The sequence below is a fragment of the Lycium ferocissimum genome, chromosome 10, assembly GCF_029784015.1.
Source record: "Lycium ferocissimum isolate CSIRO_LF1 chromosome 10, AGI_CSIRO_Lferr_CH_V1, whole genome shotgun sequence".
Lineage (NCBI taxonomy): Eukaryota > Viridiplantae > Streptophyta > Magnoliopsida > Solanales > Solanaceae > Lycium > Lycium ferocissimum.
In genome coordinates this window covers 56,676,607-56,696,977 of record NC_081351.1, presented here as the reverse complement: position 1 = coordinate 56,696,977, position 20,371 = coordinate 56,676,607, and the positions used below count along the sequence as shown (strand labels likewise).

The following is a 20,371-nucleotide window of genomic DNA, read 5'->3' as shown; positions in this document are numbered from 1 at the left end:
TTTGTTTACTCTATACTAGTTCAAACATCAATAATAATTTCATAAAATCAAAAGTCTTACCTTTTGATGGAATCCCACACGCCCCTTCTCTTCTTCTTTTTTTCCTGTAGTTTTCAAGAATCTAGGGTTTGGACAGATAAACTAGTGTTTAAGAGTAGTGATTTGATGTTAGATTGATGTAGTGATGATAGGAATTGATCAAGAACTTACCTTATATGTTTTGGGGAAGCCTTAGGGTTGTTTTCTCTCAAAAAGTCGTCCAAGAATGAAGTAGGTTTGGAAATTTCAAGAAAATCACATTCTTATACCAAATTTTCCCAGTTGAGTATGCTACGATGAGTATGCGGTCGCATTCTGAGTTTGCGGTCGCATACTGACCGCATTCTGGGTGAAAATTCAATTCAAAAACATCCGAAAATTTGGTCAAAATGTGACCTATATGCGACGTCGCATTCTGAGTATGCGGCGTCGCATTCTGAGTTTGCGGTCGCATTCTAGAAGGCGTCCTAGACAGGTTTTAGTAAAACAGGCATAACTTTTTACTCACAACTCCGTTTGAGCTCCACTTTATGCCGTTGGAAAGATATTTCAAAGATCTACAACTTCTATTAGGGAAATTTTTCCCAAATTATCAACGTATGTTCACTAAATTGGCCTACAATCTAGATCAACAAAAATTTAGACGAGTTTAAGAACTCTTACGAACTTCACTACTTGGTCTTGATCTTAAATCAACTATTTCCACCCAAACTCATATTGATAGGACTTCATATGCCTAATGTCACATTATTTCTCATTTAATACATTCACACCTAACTCGTATTTACGGAGTGTTACATGAGTAGACTTGAAAACCTAATCAAAATCGAGCAAATCCTTGCCGTCACAAGTTCTCAAGAGCAAGTCACTCTCAAAATTGAAGAACCCGATCCAGACACAGATTTAGTCTAAGTTCTTTATGTTGTTGCAAGTCTTTGTTCGTTTGTGCTTTAACTGTAAACCTACTTTTCTTGTTTAAGAAGCTGATTGTAGATGTTTCTAAAAAGTCTCAAAGTGTACTTGCTGGAAGTGTGTTTCCGCAAGCTTTTGAGTGGTACATTAGGCTAGAGTTAGTCTAGGTGTATTAGTGGTCTTTGGCTAGAGTTAGTCAAGTGAGGTGCTTTAACGTGAGTATTGCAAGTGTGGAGGGACTACGGGGGGTTAGTTCTGAGGTTGCGTAAGCGTTATTGTAAGGGTGAGAGATCGTGGGAGTTAATTCCTAGCTTATGATATAGTTGTAACCTAAAGTTGCTCGGTGTAGTGGAGTTGATATCTTACTGGGTTAGATCATGGTTTTTAATCCCTTGAGCAAGGAGTTTTCCATGGTAACATCCTCTGTCCTTTACATACTGCATTGCATAAGGGAACTGGTACACAACCAGGTCCCTCATACATTATTTGGTGGACGCCTAGCCTGCAACACCTTGTATATTAAGACACACCTCGTTGCGTAGTTGGTAGTGTGTCTAATACAAGCTTATTTTGGCTAAATACTAGCGAGTCCGGAGCCTAAAGAGCACATTTTTACACCCCAAAAGACCAAAAGGGGTTGGCATTTCCACGATAAACCAAAAGGGGTTTATCGTGAACTGCCCCATGTTTTGCAACTCCTTTAACAGAGCATCCTGACGCATCCGTCTATTTCGTTAAACAATTTTTTTTAAAAAAAAAAAAAAAATTATAAGGCAAAACGTGGACTGGTCCACGAGTTGCAAAAAAGTTTCTTTTGTAAATCGTGGACCAACCCACGTTTTGCAAAAAATATTTTTGCAACTCGTGGACCACCCCGCATTTTGCCAAAAACTTTTTTGCAAATCGTGAACCAATCCACGTTTTGAGGCAAAAAGGCACTCAAACTTGACTATAACACTGCAAGGAAGATTTTAGACTTGAGTATACGTCTTCTTCCTTTATGGATAGCAGATAGAGCAGATTTCATATCTTTGGTCAATTTAAAAAATTTCTTCTGTCTATATTTAGATACTACCAACTCGAGCTAGGCGAAGCAAGTCTACATTATGGACTGACTATTCTTATTACGAGTTGCGAAAACATAATTGATTACATATAATTAACTAAAGTTTTAAATATATGCTACTGATCTCTCTGTATTCTGATCGTGTTGTACTAGTACATTTTTAAAGGGAATATCTGGAATAGTTAAACCATCTTTCAAAATTTTGAGGCAAAACGTGGACTGGTCCATGATTTACAAAAAACTTTTTTGCAACTCGTGGACCAGTCCACGTTTTGCCTTATAATTTTTTTCTTTTTTTAAAAAAAAATTTTGTTTAATGAAACAGACGGACGCGTCAGGATGCTCCGTTAAAGGAGCTGCGAAACGTGGGGCGGTCCACGATAAATTCCTTTTGATTTATCGTGAAAATGTCAACCCCTTTAGTCTTTTGGGTGCAAAAATGTGCCCTTTAGGCTCCGGACTCAAATACCAGCTCTCCTTCAACGCCTGGTTATAACAGAACAAAAGAACTTTCAACAAATGAAAATATGCATCGACACCACATAGTTAATTAAACTACTGAAACAATCAAATGATTATTATAAAAGTTTGTTGAACGAATGCAGGTTGCTTCTGAGGAGACTAAAGGTCAACATAGACATAATTATAGGGAGCAAAATTGAGTGGCAGACCTGTTGGCAAAGGAAGCGGCTAGAAGGGATCAATAAGAAGACATCATTTTGGATTAATTTCCTCCTGTGTTTGTCCTATCCACAGTATGAGTAGACCAACTAAGACTATTTTTGCTAGAAAAATTTCAAGCAATGTTTGTAATAGTAATTTGGATACTATAAGTATCTACTCCCCTCTTGTTAATTCGGCCACTCAAAGCCCAAACAATGATTCTTTTTAAAAAAAAATTATTAATACTCTCTCCGTCTAAATTTATATGACACTTTTTTTTAGTCAGTCCTAAAAGAATGACACATTTCTATATTTATTAACATTTTAACTAAAATTTCCATTTTATCCTTTTGAATGATTTCTAACCAAACAAATTTCTCTGACTTATTTTAGACTATAAAATTCAAAAGTCTTCATTTTTTTCCTTAAATTTCATGCTTAATCAAACAACGTTATATAAATTGGCAAGGAGGAAGTATATTAACGTCTTTTTAAACCAAAAAAAGAAAAAAAAAAAAAGAAAAACCTACAGTACATATATATGAGTATTCTAGAGAGGTGCCTGCCGACAACATTTTTTGCGTTTATTTGCAAAAAAAAAAAAAAAAAAAGTAGCAGACTAGACTTTAACCTCAACTGAGCTTCACACTAGAGCTCACCTTGGACAAAATTCAAAATTTGTGAATGCATAAAATCGCCCGCCCAAACACATCCCACAATCAGTTCCATCTCCCCTAATTTCAAATTTCTATTCTTTCTTTTACTTTTCTCTCCCTCTCTCTGTCTCTAGTTCAAGGTGTTTAAACAATACCATAAACCTAGGAATTGAAATCATCACTCTCCACCCATTTGAGGTTTCATCTTCAATTCCTTATTTCTTTATGGCAAACACCGATTCTACTCCAGCTGTTCCTGCTTCTTCTACTTCCCCTCTCTCCACTGTACTTTCTTCAACTCTCTCTCTACTTTCATATCTGAATTGGGGTCTTTCTTGTTTTCTCAATTTTCTATTTCTCTAGCATCAAAATTATGCAACTTTTATTAGAATACAAGTAGTTTGAAGTTATGATTGTGTTTTTACTGATTTGCTTGCTGCTTTACCCTTTATGGTTTTTATAGATGCGTAATAGGGTTTTTGTTTTTTTGGATTAATTACGCTGCGAACTTGGGGAAGAAGAAAATTTAGGATTTTCGAGTTGCTTGACGTGTTTTTGTAGCCGGAATAAAACTTGGGGAAGAAGAATGGATAATCACCCAATTTTCGCGCTTGGAAGATTTACAAAATAAATAAAAAAAAAAAAAAAAAAATGCTCCTTTTCATACCCAGGCCTATTATTTTTGGGCTATAGATGTGAATTGCCCTTCTTCTGGGGTGGTCAATGTAAATTTGCCCTCATATTCAAATTTCCTTTTTCTTTCTTGTGGCTAAAACGCATGGATTAGTATCAAACTTCATATCCAAAATGGTTTAAAAAAATTCGCAAGGTAGGGGGGGAATTTCGCTATGAGGTCCCCCAGGCATACAAATGTGAAGCGAATTACATGGGGGGTTGCTTTGTTTGTTTGAAATCTAGTGGGTATTTTCCTAATTGGGTTTATTCTTGTTCTAATTCCTTCACAGAGTTTATGCACGGATTGCGGTATATGTTTGTTCCATTAAAAGTATGCCCCCGTTTGGCTAGATTTCTGTGAAGGACTTATCAAAGTTTTTTCAGTTAATTTTTTGTTGATAGGAACTAACTGAATCAAGTATAGTCGGTGCTCATAATTCTGATAATTGGCATTAAAGTTATACTCATGTTAATAGCATCTCTAAAAGTATGCCTATTTTGTTGCTGTTGGATGGAATTTTAAAAGTTATGCGGACCGTTACATACTATATAATCCGCCCATAAGGCATGAGTATGCCGGGTTCGGCATAAAATTTGTAATTCCTTAACAAAAGTACACGCGACCCAAACCTTATCTTGCGATTTTTTTTTTAATTTATGCTTGAGCGGGGGTTCGAACTCGTCATGATTTCGCGCGAAAGCTCAAAGTTGCAATGCGAAGGGCAAAAATTAAAGACCAGCAATATGAGGGGCATAATTTAAAGACCACAAATATGAGGGGCAAAATTTAAAGACCACCCCAAAAGAAGGGCACTCCGCGCAAAAAAATGTAGATTTGCAAAGTTGTAACTGGGTCATTCTATTGCAATGTATATTTATGGCTAAATCATGAAATTTCCTTTTTTCTTTTCTTGTGGGACTTAGTTGGATTAGTATCAAACTTCATATCCAAAATGGGTTTTTTTTTTTTTGGGAGGGGGGGGGTGGGTTGGTTGGGGGGGGGGGATTTTGTTGAATGAGCAAAAAAATGGTGTCTTTTTACATGGGGTTGCTTTGTTTGTTTGAAATCTGAAGTGGGTATTTTCCATTCTATTTGGCAGAGGAAAGAGAATGTGACACCGGCTAGCACCAAAATTGCGGTATATATTTCCTGTTCCATTAATGTAAAGATTGGGGTTTGGCTATTGATTTCTGTTAAACTTGGTAACTGAGGATTTCGGTTAATTTTTGTTGATAGGAACTAACTGAATCAAGGCAAGAGTTGCTCAATAGGATTCAGAGTTTGAAAACAGTAAGCTCATGTTAATAGCATCTCTACAATCTATGCCTATTTTGTTGCTGTTGGATGGTATTTTACTATTTGGACTTTTACATTATATAGCCGCCCACCAAAATAGTAGTTGGCAAATGTATATTTGTTGTATATTAAGTGTAATATACAAAAAATTACCACATTGATGTATATTTTTAGTATATTGGCTAGCGGCTGTAATTATTTTAAGCCGAGCAGCCAAATGTGTAAATAGCCGTTTACTATTTGGCTTCTTTGATGTCCAGGATCTTCAAAGCTGGAGATATAAGTTGGATGGCCAAGTAAAGGTCTATCGCGATGTAAGTACATAATGAATTTAACAGATTTAGTGTGAATTAAATCAACTTTACTCTGCACATATAATTCATATTCAATAGTTTTGGCAAATCACAAGGTCTGACTTTGGAGTTTGTTAGCAGTGATTGCTCGTTTGTTGCTTGGTTTTCTCTAATGTATGTGAAGCATAACATGTATCTTCCTGGAATTAGAAAAGTTGCTAGTTTTGTAAATGCAGTAGAAGGATGGAGTTGTCAATCAGAATGTCTCATTTGACATTTTTAACGAATTCTGGTTGCAATTTTAGAAATTAGAATTGAAAAAACTGATGGGATTTCAGTCAGCTTTCAAGATTTCTGTATTTTTGGAGAGCTAAAACATTTGATAGCTTTTTCCTGGAAATGTGAGATGATTGGATCAGCAGTTGCATTTAGGAATATCCATGCGAGACAAGAAATTTGTGAAAGGCAGGAAGCACAGCCGCATAGGCTAGGAGAAAGGTCAATATAACCGATGAACAAAGATATAAGATACTCCCAGTTGGAGAAATTTCCTTATGATCAAACCAAAAACTTTATCCTTTTATTTTGCAAGTGATTTGATTGATTTGAATCTTGGGATTAGGATAACATAATTTTCTTTAGTTATTCATTTGAGATGTCTCTGACCAATAAAAGAGAGGCAGAGCCCAAATACATCCCCACACCCATCCCCCTACTAGCAAGCACAACATGCAAGTTAGGCAGATTTGCATGCAAGCGAGGCACAAAAATCTGCTTGGCATTTGGAAGAAGGCTCCTCTCAAATAAAATCTGATCTTAAGTCTATTCGGCTTTTATACCTGGAAGCCTTGTTCTTCTTATTCTTATCCAGCCACTTAAAGGTTTCTTATTGTCCCCCTTCTACCAGGAACTGTCGGAGCTCAAGAAATCGCTGAATGTTGAAGTGGATCAACTTAGATCTGTGAGCAACGCTCTAGTCAATATGTTTCATGATCTTTCGAGATTCAATTGAGTGTTTAACAAATTAATTATTTTTGAACCAGGAATTTCAAGAGTTAAAAACAACTCTTCAGCAACAGCAGGAAGATGTCACTACCAGCTTAAGAAACTTAGGGGTGAGTTATCTTATTCGTTTTTAACTCTTTGAATTATGGATCTTATGATACCGACTGAGTCCTATTTGCTGGTGGTAGCAGTAGCATTATATTTCTTCCTTGCATTTTATATGTTAATTACCATCCATAGATTTTACCCCCTGTTTGGATGGCGGTTTCCCGTGGTTCATTAATGTATGGTTTTTTATGAAACCATGTTTGTTTCTATTGTTCTTAAAATTATGTGGTATGATGTTGTAAATCCGTGGTTCATTCCATGGTTATATAACCATGAAATGTCCCAATTGTTGTAACCACGGATTTGGTGGTTTTTCCGTGGTTACGTATTTCATTTCTTCATTATACCCCGCCCTTCACCTTCCACCCCACCCCACCCTACCACTCACCCCCCGCCCCACGCCTCCTTACCCCACCCCACGCCCCCGCCACCCACCCCACCGAACCACCCCACCCTCCGCCCCACTACCCCCACCACTACAACCACCACCCAACCCCACCCCCCGCCTTTAAAATACCCCCACGCTACCATCCACTACCCTACCCCCACCACCACCCAAATTTTGGGATGTACTTATTTTTTAAAGTTCCTATTTTATTCTTTACTCGAGTTTTTTATTAATATATATAAACTAATTTATAATTAAGAGTTCAGGGTATTTTAGTAAACTTACAAGTTATTATGCAGTATTATACAGTTAAACCAAACAATACAAGTGTTATTAAATCACAACAAACGATACAGTCTATCCAACCATTGTGTTCATTAATACAGTACAATACAATACAACACTATACTGTACCATACCGTACTATACATTAATGAACCACGGGAAACAACCATCCAAACAGAGGGTTAGTCTCCTCAAAAGCAACCTGCATTTGTTCAACAAACTTTTATAATAATCATTTGATTGTTTCAGTAGTTTAATTAACTATGTGGTGTCGATGCATATTTTCATTTGTTGAAAGTTCTTTTGTTCTGTTATAACCAAGCCTTGAAGGAGAGCTAGTATTTGAGTCCGGAGCCTAAAGGGCACATTTTTGCACCCAAAAGACCAAAGGGGCTAAAAATTCCCCTCTACTCTGGGAAAAGGGCTAAAAATAACCTCTGTTACAAATTTGGGTAAAAAATATCCCTCCCATCATTAAAGTTTTCAAATATACCCCCGTCTTAAATGAAATCCTCAAAATAATCCGATTTCATTTTTAAACCCGCTCCATTTAAACCCGACCCAACTAAATAAAAACCCATATGGGTTACCCGCTCCTATGCCTAGTGGCTCATGATGTAGGACTCAGGAACAAGTTGGTCGCATATGGGTTTTTTACATAGTTGGGTCGGGTTTAAAAATGAAATCGGGTTATTTTGGGGGATTTGGGGATTTCATTTAAGACAGGGTTATATTTGAAAACTTTAATGACGGGAGGGGTATTTTTGACCCAATTTTGTAACGAAGGATAATTTTAGCCCTTTTCCCGAAGTAGAGGGGCATTTTTGACCCTTTTCCCTATATTTTAATATATTAATTTGACTAATGTGTAGTACTTGCAGAAGTGGAAGAGAAATATTTTAAAGTAATAGTTGAAAACTTTAGCTTCACAGAGGAAATGTTTCATCAAAGTTTAGAATTTGAATTCTTGATATTTGTGAAGTTTCCAATTGTTAGTAAAAAGGTGTTAAAAATTTGGGATCACCTAAAATGAAATGAGTGTTATATAAAATTGGAGGGAGAGAGTATTTATTTGCAAAGGAATTCTGATTTTTGTTTGTGGAACTACCTACAGCTTCAGGATGCCTCCGAAGAACCAAAAGAGGCTGAAGATGCCAAGCCTGATAAAAATGAAGAGAATGCTCAGGATTTGCCAAAGGACAGTGGTAAAGATACTGAGGCAGTAGAGTAAATTTCACCTTCCCTAAACTTCATCTTCTCCGATGAGATATGGTTGGGCTAGGTTAGGAAGTGTTCTCTTATTCTCATCTATGATGAGATCAAGTCTTTCATTCTAGGAGGTTTGGTGAATGACCCCCTTTTATCCCAACTGTTAGTTCAAGGTTTTTACTTGTACTGCTATTGACTTGCATATTTCATGAGGGGCACACTAGTGGCTAGCTATGTTACTTTTCCAATACTTGGGAGCTTTTCTAAAATTTGAAACCCTACACTGTCAAATTTCCCTCTATTCTTGACCTTTATGGGGGTATAAGGATGAATGGAAATTGTTGAAAGATGCTAGAAAATTTTGATATCTAACTTTGGTTATTCTAAATTTACTGTTCAGACACATTATATGGAAGTATATCTCCTCTGGATTCTAATACTCAAATATCTATAACCTTGACCTCTCCCAAAACAAGTTGAAGTCGCATCTTTTTTTTTTTTTTTTTTTTTTTTTTTTTTTTGTGGTGAAGAATTTCACTGTCTAAGGGAAAATAATCCATGTATAAAAAAAAAAAAAATCCCCTTCTTCAGTAAGCATGCTGACAAGGGGTTTCATCTCAAACAAAAAGTGAAATAGAAAAAAATACTAGGAAATATTTAGCTTTCCACATCAATCCCAGGATCAAAAGAGAAATCTACTCTGACTCAATTCCTTCACTGATCAAGCCTTTAATTTCTTTCCTTCATAACAATACATAATATGCGGCAGTATTCCAAGTTTTGTGGAGCAGAAGTCAACAAAGAATAATGCAACCTAAACAAAAACTGAACAAAAAAACAAAAGAACAGTAGAAGAAGCTATGACAGTTTCACAGCAATTTCAATGGTGTTAAGCCACTGCACTGTATTTGAATCATCGAGCCACGGATAGTTGGAAATAATGATTTTGAATGAACATACTTGCGATGATAATAATCATATTCCTCCACACTAAAATCCACATGTCCATTTGCCTGCCTGCAATCCAGATTTTTCATTGATTACTTCATGATACACTTTTGTTCTCTTTGCTAAGTCTCCATAATCATTTTGTTAGTTCATCATTATGCACAAGACAACAAAAGGAAGATCATACCACAAAATGTCGTCCTTCACTCGTTGATCCTCAACTCTTTAGATTCCATTACTAATTTTGGCGAAACGAGGCTTTCAATGTACGTATCATGTCGACGTCTAGGACCAAAATGGATTTGAATCTTAAGAGGCTTTAAAGTGTCATGTGTCGAATTATACAACTGTAAACTTGAATCCAGTTCGAGTAAAATTTCATTATTCTGGAAGACGAATAGTGGCGAAAGACTAAAAGGGCCCGGGACAGAAACCAGCATAATCCATGACTCCACACCTCCATGCTCCTTCATCACCCAGACATCCATTCGGTTATCACGACGTCGGTCATAGTATACACACAGATTGCCTCCCAAACACTCTAGTGTGCAGTGAGACTTATAATTGGGCAATGCTATATTTCGATATGTCTCATCTACGAGGTCTACTGATAAAATAAACTTGGAGTTGTCTTCACTACTCTCGGCAATCCAATGAAGTCTTCTCTTTACAAGTTTACCAATATAGTCACTTAATTTAGCAGCTGGGAACTCTAAAATCTTTTGCCAAGAGTTACTTGTTAGACTATAAAAGCGAACCTCATTCAAAGAACCATCTTTGTTTCTCGCAACTACTACAATTCTGTAATCATCTTACTGTCATTATAACCAAAACCACAAGAACCATCCAATTTAACATCACTCCGTGTAAGGGGCAATTTTTTCAATTCTCTTGTAGATGGATTCCATATAAAGTAATGAAAGCCATTAGAAATACATAACAACCCATTAACAGAACCCAAAATATAGAAGAGACAATCTGACTCTTTGCTATAAGGGAAAAAACCATCACGGTCAATAGGGATAAAGGGGGATTTATCCTGCATAATTGCGTTAAGAGAGCAAGTGTGAAACTTATTCCTATACGTGATATAAAGAAGAATGTGGTGTTGTGGATTGTTGGCTGAAAGATTTAGATGAGTTTTGACGAATTGAGGAGTTGAGATGAGAGAAAGCAAAGATTTAGAAACACACTTCATCCTCAACAAAGATTTCACGGGTAGCCTCAACAGTATTTCAAATATTATTTCTGCGGGGAGAACAGGCAATGATTCTGAATCACAGGCCATTGATGTTGTTGCTATGTGCTTCGAGAAATCTGAGGTTTTGCTAAGGTTTTGGTAGTAGGAAAGTTTTTATAGGATTGGTTTGGAATCATAATTCATTTTTGATTGGGATTAGGATACTATGCGGGCGGTTGCTTACCGCCTAATTTGTGCGGGTGTCAGCTCCAGTAATAATATACTATTTACTCCTAATCAGATAGGCCGATTCGAAATTTGTTTGTTTGTTTGTTTGTTTGTTTGTTTTTTTTTTTTTTTTTTTACAATAGTCTGAAGTTAATATATAATAATAATTAAATTGACAGTCAAATAGTTATAATATTTTATAACCATACCCTTAACAAATCTCCTAAAGGAAGGCGGTAATGCTGCCAATAGTATTGCACAAACACTGAGGAGAATCAGGTCCTTTGCAGAAGAACTAGATACTGTTTGGTCCAAGCAGGAAAAGTTGTTCCACGCGCAAAAAGGTTTCCTTGAAGGATTGAGATTAAGGTTTAATTTAATTCTACAAGTAATACAAGTTCAAGACATGAAAATATTACCATAATTGCAAATATGAAAATAACTTTGAAAATAAGAGACAACAAATAAGGCAGACGGACATTTTATCAAAGTACTAGCTCAAAGTAAATTAGAATCACTTATCCAACGTTTTGTGATGAAATCCCACCTTAAACCGTCCAACAATTGCGACTCAAATGCCCAAAAATGTTGAAATAACTAAAACTCCAGATCTATTCAATTATATATTACCAATGGTCCTTCTATGCGATCACGAAGAGCAGTCCAGTGAGACCCTCATCGAGATCGCGACCAGCCACCCGTGAACGCGAACCGTTCCAAGTCCCTTCGGCGTAATCGCGACCCCAGGCCCCTCGAGATCGCTAACTGCACCGAAAAAAGAAAAGAATCTGATGCGACACATCGGAGGGTTTTGAACCTAAAGTTCACCTGAACCCCTCAAACAAGTTTCAAGTATCAATTGTGACTTGAACCAAGCTTCCAAACATTAAATTAAGCATAAAATTTCAAAATCAAGACTCAGATTGTTACATTATCTCCCAGTAGAAATTATCAACTTACTTTATGTTTTATGTATACTATGTATGTGTTTAATAAGATTGGTTAAAATCCCTATCTTGAAGGAATAAAAGAAGAAATTTTATAGCAGCTGTGAGGTGTTTTTTAAAGATCATATGAAAATTACTATTACATATAAAGGAGAACCAAAGAATATTTGTAGTCCTCACAAAAGTTTTAAATTTAATGTCAAACTTTTCAATTAATTACTTCTAGTTTCCAAATTTATTTTTTAAGGTCAGATTTACTTTTATTTTTTTATTGTCTACTTTTCATACACATTTTGACTTTGACTATATATAAGGGAGGATACTCATACATATTTGTTTTTGGTAGTCTTCACATGAATTTTTTGACTCTTTTTACCCTAATTGAAAAATTAATGGCTTTGTGAATCTTCACACATTTTGAAAAAATTTGAGAACTTTAAGGACTTTTTCATGCCTCTAAAAATGATGAGGCCCCACAAAGCATACTCATACATATTTGAATCTTTTATGTAGAAATATTATTAAACTTATTTCAAATTATGTTTTTCCTTAAGAATTCATTATAAACATATAAAGAATTATCATGTCATTCAATTCTATCTTAATATAGGCTTAATGATTGAATTACAATATTATTTTGATAATACTATTTATTATTTATTGATGTTATTTACCATTTATCATTTGCTATTTTAATTTTTTATTCGTCCATTTAGTAATTTCTTTTTAATTTTCCCTCATAATCGTATGTCGTACATGCTGGCGAACATAAGTAATTTATGAAGATTTCACTTAAGTTTGGATTAAGTTTTAATTAAGAAAATAAATATAAATAACTTATATCATTGTTAAATCCTTCAAACATGTATCAAAAATGTAAATTACAGTCCCTCCATCTCAATCAAAAAAGAGAATTCCAAAGTATGGTAGTAAAATAATAATGTTATGTGCGCACACTATTAACATAAAATTTATTTACTATATTAAAAGAGTAACAATAAAATATTATTTCTATATATTCTGAAAATATTTGAAAAAATAATGTAGTTTAAGAAAATACAATTTTATTTTCAAACAGTAATAATACTAGACAATTGTTAAAATTATATTTTTATCTTTTTTTAAATATTTAATATTTTGCAAAATATCGCATAATCAATATTTTATATAGTTTAGGATAAAATAGTTACGTTTAACATAAAAAGTTATTACAATGTAGATTTCATAATATAGTTTATTAAATTAAGAAAAAGTAAAAAATGTTATTTTTTAACATGCATCTTTTGGAATGTAAAAGAAAGCTTAAAGTCAGAACAATTAATTCTATTGACTTTTCAGTAATATTTTGTGATTTAATTTGAAAGAATATCTACAATTTTATTTTTTGTAATATCACGGCTTTTAATTATTTATATTTATCTATAAGTTAACTTTATTGATTTCATCATGCTACAATATTTGCTCATCAAATATTTTTGACATAAATTGAATACTGTAATATCTTTGGTTAAAAAATAAGTTAGGCAATACGGATTCAATTCAAAGAAGCAAATAAAATTAATTTAACATATCAAAACTAAATTTTGATCATCAGAGACTTTAATCTCAAAAAATTTAAGTGAAAATGTAAATTATGAGAGCTTTCAAATGTTTGATTTTTTTTTTTTTTAAAAATCTAATATATAAACTAAAAAAAAATACTTTCCTTTAATTTTCAGGTACGTTTTTGTACTTTAATATTTTAGAAGTCTTTTGAAGTATCAGATTGATGTTACAAAAACAAAGAAGCAAGAGCAGATTTTTTTTAAAAGATATTTACAAATTAAAATTTTAACGCCAGTTTGGGCCAGGGCTTAGCACGTGTCAAACGACACTAGTATATATAAGGGAGAATCCTCAACTTTTGTAGTCCTCACATGATTTTTTGGTCCATTTTACCTCCAAATGAAGCTATAATTATCTTAAAAGTTATCACCTATTTTGGTAAATTTGAATAACTATATGGGCTTTTAATACCATAAAAGTGATGATGTGTAAAAGGTGATAGTGACACTACAAAAAAATCTATTTATTCAACCAAATTTAAATTTTTTTTATCAATTTTACCCCTAATTGAAGCTTAATTTTGATAAATTTGAATAATCATAAGGACTTTTTTAATGCTACAAGGAGTGATGATGTGGAAAAGGTGAGAGTGACAATACAAGAAAATCTATTTATTCAACCAAATTTAAAATTGATGAAAAAGTTTGTTGTCTTTTTTTGTTTTTTGTTTTTTTGATGTGGAACTTATTATTAAGCTTGTTTCAAATTAATTTACTCCTATAAAATTTATTATAGACAAGTAAAAAAATTATCATGACATTCTTTTTCTACCTCAGTACATGCTTAATAATTATATTAAAATTTCTTTTTAATATATTACTAAAAATATTTGACAAAAGTAATTATATACACGTTTAAGAAATTAAAATATAAATTTATTTTAAAAAATAAATCAAATTAAGAAAAAATAAAAATGTATCATTTCTTGACATTTTTTTTAAGGAAAGGAAAGATTAAAGTAAGAAAAACAAATAATTTTATAAACTTTTCAGTTTCTTTTATATAATTCAATTTGAAGGAATGTCTACGAAAGTATTTCGTCATATCAAGACTTTTATTTATTTCATTTTAAATGCTATTTTTATTTATAAGTTAACTTCATTGACGTCATCATACAACAATGTGTAGTATCAAATATTTTTTTATTTACTATAATATTTTATTTTCCCCCAAAAATGGGTTAGCCAATATAAGGTTTAATTGAGAAAAAAAAAATAGGTTAATCCAACATAAGGTAAAACTCAATTTGAATCATTAAAGACTTTAACCCCAAATAATTTCAGTATAATAAAAAGTAGAAGAACTTTGTCATTCATTTGTTTGAAAATAAAAAGGAAGTCTAAATATACTCTAAGAAAAATAAATTTTATATGATTGAATAGTTTAGAAATATTGAGAAATTATCGAACTACCTTTACAACTAAGTGTTACAAAAACAAAACAAAAAGCAAGAGTAGCAAAACAAAAAAAGGTTGTAAATATAAATTTTAACTAGTTTGAGCCGGGGCTCCGCACGGGCCAAATGACACTAGTTTTGTAAATAACTTTCTATATATTGATTTTTATTAGATTGACCAGAAATCGAAATTAGACCAAACCCCTATCTTTTATTTTTATTTTCAAAACATCGTTTTGGTTCATGGATATTCTTTTTTATTGAGCTTCAAATTTATCTTGATATCCATAGTGTTACTTGTATTACAGCTCGTACTGAAATTTTACTCCAATTAGTCAATTTTCTATGACACAGTTATTCTACTTTACTGTCGATTTTACATATTTATAGGTATAAGTATTTTTAAAAATATTTCATTGGTAGTTATGTTGAAAATAAAATGTAACAATTCCAAACGATAATATAATTTATAGGTGATATAACATTTTCAAATATTTAAAATCACCTGGATTTTTTTATTTAAGTGATTTTTTAATTTCATCTAAAAGATGAATATGCATGTCGTATCAATATCATAAAAACTTTAGGTAAATTTAACTAAATTACTCATTTCTATACTAAACATTGGCTACTTTTAGTTATTATTTTCATTTAAAATTTATATATATAATTATAATTAAAAGTCGTTTTTGACATTTTAAAATTACATGCAAAGATGCAATTCAATTTGATCGTTAGTTAATGATTAAGGGGATTGATAGCCTATTAAAAAATATCAAGTGCGTATTATGTCCTTAACCTAAAAATAAAGGGGGTTAAGTGAAATTTACTCTCTCATTTAAGACAAAACTCGTCTATACAGAAATTAGTGGACCAATAAGGAGAATGCAGACTCAAGTAAAGATGATGACAGGTTTGAAAGAGAGAGAAAATGAAAAATTAATAACCTGTTTGGAAAGCCACCTGGTAATTGGAGTTGGTGTAATTACTAGTGTAGTAATTACACAATAATAATTCACTGATAGTGTAATTCTGGCACTTTGTTGTTTGTCATAGCGTAATTACGGTGCAATTACAAGTATCTTGTTTGGTTGCAAGTGTAATTACGGTCAATTTAATTATAAAAAAATTTAAAATTAATATTTAAAAAATATTGCCTTTATAAATGATATTAAATTGAGTTATTTAATAACACATTGTTTCTTTGAAAATATATTAATTAATAATCATGTATTTGTAACTAATATTGTAACAAAAATAATTGATATATATTTTCAAATTAATATTTAATTTTAATTAATTATAAAACTTAAAAAAAGAATTTTTTGTGAGAACTTCATGGATTAGATGTTTAATAAAAAAATAATATTAATAAATATAATGCCATAACATTATTCAAATGTTTGACACAAAAAATCCAATAATGTAAGTGAAAAATAAATAATATGCAATGTGAAAGAAAATAACTTAAAATTGGAAATATAACCTAAATTCAAAATCCAAAAGATAAAATTCAACATAATACTCTTATGTCAAATTTTAACATTACATAAGTAAGTTAAAATAAGCTTAAGTAAATAATTCAAAAAGAAAGGAAAAATATAAAGTATAACATAGATTCGCATGAAATTTATACTTTAATAAGTATTTCGTTGTATGTATCAGTTTATTAATGATTTCTTTTCAATATTAAGAGGTGTAGTTTCAAATATTAGAATAATAACAAGATTATGCTAAATGAATAAAATAGAAAAATAAAAAAAATTCGAGCAATTACATGGAACCACAAGAAGTAAAGGTTGGGAAGAGAAGAAAGAAAATGAAAAATAAATAATATAAAAAGAAAAATACATTTAAAAAATAAAAATAATTCAAAAGTAAAAAATAAAAGAAATTAAAATTATAGAAATAAAAAAATATTAAAAATAAAAAAAACTAAAATAATAGAAATTAAAAATAAAAAGAAATTAAAGTAAAAAAAATAAACAAACTAAAAACCACTGTGAATTACGAGTTGTAATTACACCCAATTCTCAGCCCCCCTTGAGAATTGGAGAGTATATTACACCACTGTCAATTAGATCAGCTGTGAAAATAGCCAATTCTTTTGATCAACAAAGCGAGTAAGCGTGTAATTACATAATTACAATTCAATTACGGGTGGCTTTCAAGCAATTTTAAGTATCTGTGTTTCCACTTTAGCATGTTTTAAGAAAATATTAATTAGGAGATTTTTTTTTTTTTTGCTGCTAATCTCCCTTTATTAATGTCTTAACTTATAATATCTCTTTATTGAATATTTACTCGCGATTCATGTGTTATCTCTATAACATCACCCCATAATTAAGGTGTTTATATTAAAGAACAATTACTACTAAGAATAAATAACAAAAAAATTAATTTTGTCTTGAACTTCTAAAAATGACAAATACTCTAAGACAACTATTTTTAAAACTTACGAGAGCAGTATATATCTATCGAGTGAGGTTCTTCTGGAACATCATAGCTGGCTACTTTCAAGATGGTATGTACCTTGGACTAATATTTTGTTCTTTCGTCAAAATTAGGAAGGTTTCCTCGAAAACTAAAATCAACCATTTTTATCTCTTAATACAAACTTTATTTTTCAATAACCAAACAAGTATATTTATTTGACAGCAGAAAAGAAAACAAAAAAAGCCAATCCATAAATATTTTTCATGTAAGCTAATAGAAAAACTGTTCTCCAAATATTTTAACAAAAAACAAATCGGAACGTAACTTTCGCAGAATTGTTTTAAAAATAACTAAACAAAAATCAATTAAATGCAAAGGTCACCGATTTGGATATGCATGTTTGGTAAAACATCCTTTCAATTATAGTGCCACCCGTGAAGTGTGCAGTAGAAGAATTTGATTTGAATGATGACAAACTTTTAAGATATATCACGGGCTTCTAACTCATGGTTCTCCTCAGCCCACCATACGTTTTTCCTCTTTATGATCTCAGTACTGTGTTTCACTGTTTTGTGCAAAAGGAACTTGTCTGAATTCAAAGACCTATGAACTCTTGGAATTTATGCATATATATATATATATATATATATATATATATATATAAAAGAAAAAATAGGGTATAATAGAAGAAAATGATAATTGGGGCGATACTAAATAGTTGGGATTAAGTTGTCGTCATATTAGTAAATTTAATACTTTCGGTCGTATGCTCGTTTAATAATATATTAAGATGGGTTTAATTAAGTTATACTTCTTCGATCTCAATTTATGTGATGATGTTTGAATGAACAGAAAGTTCAAGATTGAAAGAAACACTCTTGAGACTTGTGATCTATAAAATAAGTCAATTGATATTTGTGTGACTAATATCATCTCGTTTAAAGTAAAAATGAGAAGTTTAAAATTAAATTCTTATTTTAAATATAGAAATGCGTCATTTTTTTGGGACTAAAAAGGAAGGAGTCACATAGATTGGGACGGAGGAGTATATACAATGACATGAACCACAAGAATTCATATATACTACTCTAATGTGATTGAAGGTAAGCCTTGTAGCGGCGTGTCTTCGAGTGGCATATAGGTCACGGGTTTGAGCCGTGGAAGCATGCATGCAGCCACTAATGCTTGCATTAAGATAGACTGTCTACATCACACCCCTTGGGGTGCGGCCCTTTTTTGAATCCTGTTGAATGTTTTGCGCACCGGGCTGCCTAGTTAGTCTAGCGTGATTCAAATTGAGGCATAGCTGATATTGTTGTTTCACTCTTTTGCCCCCACAATCTATTTAAAGTCTCTTTGGTTCCTCAGCTTATTATAAATTCAAGAATTAACCTCCAACTCCACCCACACAACTTAGGTGCTGAGGCAGAAAACAAGCCTATGAAAGGAAGCAAAGTGGGAGTGTTGAGTCTGGTGGTTCTAGTACTACTACTTATAGTGGAATTTTCAGCTGGATTGAGCATTTGCAACATGAATGATGATGGTTTCACAGCATGTAAGCCATCAGTAACACAGCCAAATCCAGTGGAGCCATCTACTTCTTGCTGTGAAGCCTTGTCCAGTGCAGACTTGCAGTGCTTGTGTTCTTATAGGAACTCACTCTTATTGCCTTCTCTTGGGATTGATCCTGAACTGGCCTTGGCTCTTCCTGCTAAATGCAATCTCACTTCTCCTCCTAGCTGTTAAGAATACATGGAGGTCTTTATAAATTTCTTCCCTATACCTCTAGCTGTTCTTATACTTTTATGTTTGATTTTGACTTTTGAGAATTCCAGGCCCATTCCAAGAGGAATGTAAGTGTCTTTCATCCTAATCAATGGAGATTTTATTTGTTAATTAAGTTAGACCACATAAAAAAAGAAGTTCAAGTTTGCTGACATGAGAAAACTAGAGGCGTATCTAAGAGGATATGTCGGTGGCAGTACAATTATATTACTGCTCTGATAAATGAGTCTACATTTAGTGTGTCTTTCGCATGGATGTTTTCTAATTTTTCTATGTTTGGCTGGTTCAAATGTTTTGGAAAACATTTTTTTTATGTAGGGAAAACAAGTTTCATAAGTAGCATTCTAAGTTTATTGTCTCCTCCCTATCCTCCAATGGCCTTAACCCTCAACCTTTGACCATCCCACCCCGCCAACCCCATAGTGTTTTCCTAGATTACATATAAATGCTCTTAAGATGATTTTTTTTATACTTACTTACCAAACACTAAAAAATAAGTAAGAAAACCACTTATTTTCCTAGAAACATTTGCCTTCCTACCAAACACACCTTAGAACAAAAGTATGTAGAGTATGTTTTTAAGGATTCAACTTATATCCACTAATTGATGTGTATTTAGCCTATTATAGTTGATACTAGATCTGTCTTATTTTCAAGGTTATTAATTTTACTTTTTATGAAGGATTTTCTATAATTATCTTTTATTGTAAAATAAGTTTCACAATGTTAATCAAGGTATAAATCTTTACATATCATTCTCGTAGGTTTTAGAATGTATTAAGGAAAATAACACAAGAAAGGGAAACCAAAATAAAGCAATGAAAAGGATTAAGAAAATATAGAAGCAGTAGAGTTTATGAACCAAAGGGAAAAAATGCATACTTTATTGAATGATCTCCAAGATATTAAATAGCCAATAAACAACCGAATGCAGTAAATAAGCGTAATGTATAAAATTCCCATTTGCTATGCTAAAAATTAGAATATTGCTACGCTTCCTATAGAATAGAATACTAATTTGATCAGAGTCTTATCTAAAAATCCTGAGAAAAAAAAATAAAACACGTGCATTCCTTAAAGCAACTTTTAACACTCCTCATTGCTTTAGGAAATGCAAACTCCAATTCTCTCGCCTTAGAAGCTCAAACTTCGTCGACCGGAAGCGTTTAGTAAATTGTGTCGGCTTGCCGGTTTTCGACTTGATTGAGACTAGAATCACTTCTCCATTTTGCCGCACTTCTCAAGAAATA

At 32.5% G+C, this 20,371-nt stretch overlaps 2 protein-coding genes and 1 pseudogene across 2 annotated transcripts; 2 read left to right on the top strand and 1 right to left on the bottom strand.

Annotated features, from left to right (window-relative positions):
• The first annotated feature begins 3,449 nt into the window (after positions 1–3,449).
• Positions 3,450–8,968, top strand: LOC132034366 (uncharacterized). The gene is made up of 7 exons (XM_059424690.1): positions 3,450–3,621; positions 5,112–5,150; positions 5,249–5,302; positions 5,569–5,622; positions 6,509–6,562; positions 6,645–6,716; positions 8,502–8,968. Exons 1-7 carry the CDS (start codon positions 3,562–3,564, stop codon positions 8,616–8,618), a joined length of 450 nt encoding a protein of 149 aa, XP_059280673.1. The 5' UTR covers positions 3,450–3,561; the 3' UTR covers positions 8,619–8,968.
• Positions 8,969–9,077: 109 nt separating this feature from the next.
• LOC132034367 (F-box/kelch-repeat protein At3g06240-like) lies at positions 9,078–11,050 on the bottom strand (annotated as a pseudogene).
• A 7,604-nt stretch (positions 11,051–18,654) lies between these two features.
• Positions 18,655–19,386, top strand: LOC132034365 (putative lipid-transfer protein DIR1). The gene has a single exon (XM_059424689.1). It carries the CDS (start codon positions 18,777–18,779, stop codon positions 19,080–19,082), a length of 306 nt encoding a protein of 101 aa, XP_059280672.1. The 5' UTR covers positions 18,655–18,776; the 3' UTR covers positions 19,083–19,386.
• The last annotated feature ends 985 nt before the right edge of the window (positions 19,387–20,371 follow it).